General features: G+C 37.5%; 1 protein-coding gene across 1 annotated transcript; it reads right to left on the reverse strand.

Moving 5' to 3' along the window:
* Nucleotides 1-1,228: 1,228 nt before the first annotated feature.
* LOC129752983 (uncharacterized) lies at nucleotides 1,229-2,464 on the reverse strand. Its single transcript, XM_055748774.1, has one exon. The coding sequence runs from the start codon at nucleotides 2,462-2,464 to the stop codon at nucleotides 1,229-1,231; it is 1,236 nt and encodes a 411-aa protein (XP_055604749.1).
* Nucleotides 2,465-2,670: the final 206 nt, after the last annotated feature.

Below are 2,670 nucleotides of genomic sequence, written 5' to 3' on the forward strand. Positions count from 1 at the left end.
GCTTCTTTACGTATAATTTTTAGATGTCAAAATATTACATCAAAAAATATCAAAACTTTGTATGAATTTTGATTTTTTTTAAGTTTGTAAATTCATAAAATTCTCTCTTGTCTTACGTTCAAAGCGTATCAGCCTCAAAATGCATTGATTTGATATGTTGTCTTGTCAGCCATTTCGTCAAACGCATTTAACCCGCCAGGCGCATTTAGGAACACTTTCCCCTAAGTCTCTAATCAAATCAATTCAGCCAAGGGACAGACTCTCAGGGTTGTTAGCGAACCGGGAAAACCAGAAATACCGGGAAAATCTTCGTATCACCGGCAAAGCGGAAAAATCCGGTAATTTCGGCACATCACCTGGAAAATTGTCATGTCATGTTTATGAATTTTTATGAAAAAATATTTTTTTTTAATTTTTTTTATCTTGATTTTTGTTGAATAATTTACGTGTTTTGACAAAATTTGACTTGGATTTTCCGGCCCGGATACGTGCTGAAAAACTTCTGGCAACCTCAATCTACCTAATGAAACTTTTTTTGTTTATTTGTAAACAAACTAAGTTTAAAGCGCCGATGTGGTCTAACGGATAGGCTGGCGCGAGTCTGGTATTGGTACGCCAGGCGTACTGGGTTCGATTCCCGGTATCGGCAAGAAAAACTTTTGGGTTCGAATCCTATAAGCGGCCGACAGGTAAGATGTGTTTCATTCTATAACTGACTATATATATAGGACGTTTCGGCTTCTCAGTCATGTATTTTTGAACAAAAATTAGAAACAGCACATTTTCTCAGTGTCCTACGTTTCGGCCATGATCTTGGCCATCATCAGGGATATCTATAAGTTTATTTCATTGAAAACATTTTGTTTAACATATTTGAAGTAACAAAATTTTAAAAAAAGTTCGACTTACAGAGAGTGTACTGTTTGTCAATTGGTAGAATCCTTGCTATTGTATTGTTGTTGTTTTTCCTTTTTTCCTTCCGATCTGTTTAATTTAATTTAGTGAACAATATTAATTTACCTGAATTTAGTGTATGGCACGAAAAGATGTACATACCAGTGTAAATTGAGTAATTAATCACTTTTGAGAAATGTTATGGTTGTTTTTAACTTGTCTGTCTTCTAGCTATCACTTCTTGTACGATGTTTTATCTGTGGTTACAATTATTGGAGATGGATTCTGATGTGTGGTTATCATTTGTGTTGATGTGTAAGTGAGATGCGTTTGTTTATGCTATGGTTGAATGTGGTTTGTTGTTGATCATACTTGTTTTGTGAAGTTTTCTCCCTCTCTGAATTTTCGTATTTGATAGTAGTCCCGCGTAGATAACACTAACACCCTGGACATCTTTGCGTGAATTTACTGCGTGTGGTTCTGTGACTATATGAAAACATTCCAGCATGTCCAATGTGTGGGGATTATGTGTCCGATCTACAATGTTTACATTTTTCAGGTCAAATCGGTGCTTGAAAGTAATACAGTGTTTAAGGAGAGCAGTTTTCTCTCCTAGCTGTATTACTTCCTGATCTGTGTATTCGTGGCCAACTCGAAGTAGCTTCTCTAGGGTGTTTATGTTCGATTTGTGTCCATACATACGTTGCGTGATGCTGTTAGTGGTCTTTCCCACGTATCTTCCTGGGCATGTTTCGCATGGGATCGAATATATACAATTTTGGATCTGTGATTTGCTTATGGGGTCCTTCATTTTAGTGAAAAAATTATTGACGGTATGGGTGTTTCTGTTGGCTATTTTGATGGCTGGATATTGGGTTTGTAGGGCCTTGCTTATCTGTTGGCTTAGACCTGGTATGTGTGGTAGCGAGAAATACGTGATTGGTTTTTCGATGATTGGTGGTTGAGGAATTGGCGGTGGTGATGGAGGTGCAACAGGAGGTGGTGATGGTGGCGGAGATATGGCTGGTGGATTCTCTTCGGGTTTCTGTTGTTTGTTTTGATATGTTTTTTCGTTCTGTGTTGTACGGCGAAATAGACGGCTTATGAGTTTTGGAGGATAGTTGTTGCGTTTGAGATGATCGGTGATTATTTGTTGTTGTTTTCGTGTTTCCATTCTGCTGCTGAGTTTTGTCACTCTTTGTATGAAATTGGATGCGACGTTTATTTTTTGGTGCATACTATGGAACGACAGAAAGTTTAGCATTCTACCTGAAGAGATAGGTTTGCAGTACCATTCGGTGTCCAGTGTGTTGTTCTGATTTCGAATGACTGTCATATCTAGGAACGGGAGACGGCCATCGGTTTCTTCTTCTGCGGTGAATTGTAGATGTTCATCATAGCTGTTGAATATTTCTAGTGTTGACTGGATTTTATCTTCTGGGAGAATAAGAAATAGGTCGTCCACATATTTTTTGAGAATGATGACAGGAAAATCTAATTTGTTGATAGATGTTTCGAGAAGTGTGTTCAGTACGATATCCGCTAATATGGGTGATAGGGCACTACCCATAGCTGTGCCAAATTTTTGTTGATATATTTTAGTCCGGAACATAAAGTAGCTGGAGCTGGTTAGGAATTCGATTATTTCAATAAAAAGGTCCAAGTTGATGTCTGTTACCTTTTTTATGATGTCCCAGTTTTCTATTATATCCCTTATTACTAGGTTTATCGGTACGTTTGTGAAAAGAGATACTACATCAAATGAAACCATTTTAT

This window comes from Uranotaenia lowii, chromosome 3, assembly GCF_029784155.1.
Source record: "Uranotaenia lowii strain MFRU-FL chromosome 3, ASM2978415v1, whole genome shotgun sequence".
Classification (NCBI taxonomy): Eukaryota; Metazoa; Arthropoda; class Insecta; order Diptera; family Culicidae; genus Uranotaenia; species Uranotaenia lowii.

Coding starts and splice junctions, on each gene's coding strand:
- LOC129752983 (XM_055748774.1), bottom strand. CDS start 2,464: ATGGGTAGTGCCCTATCACCCATATTAGCGGATATCGTACTGAACACA.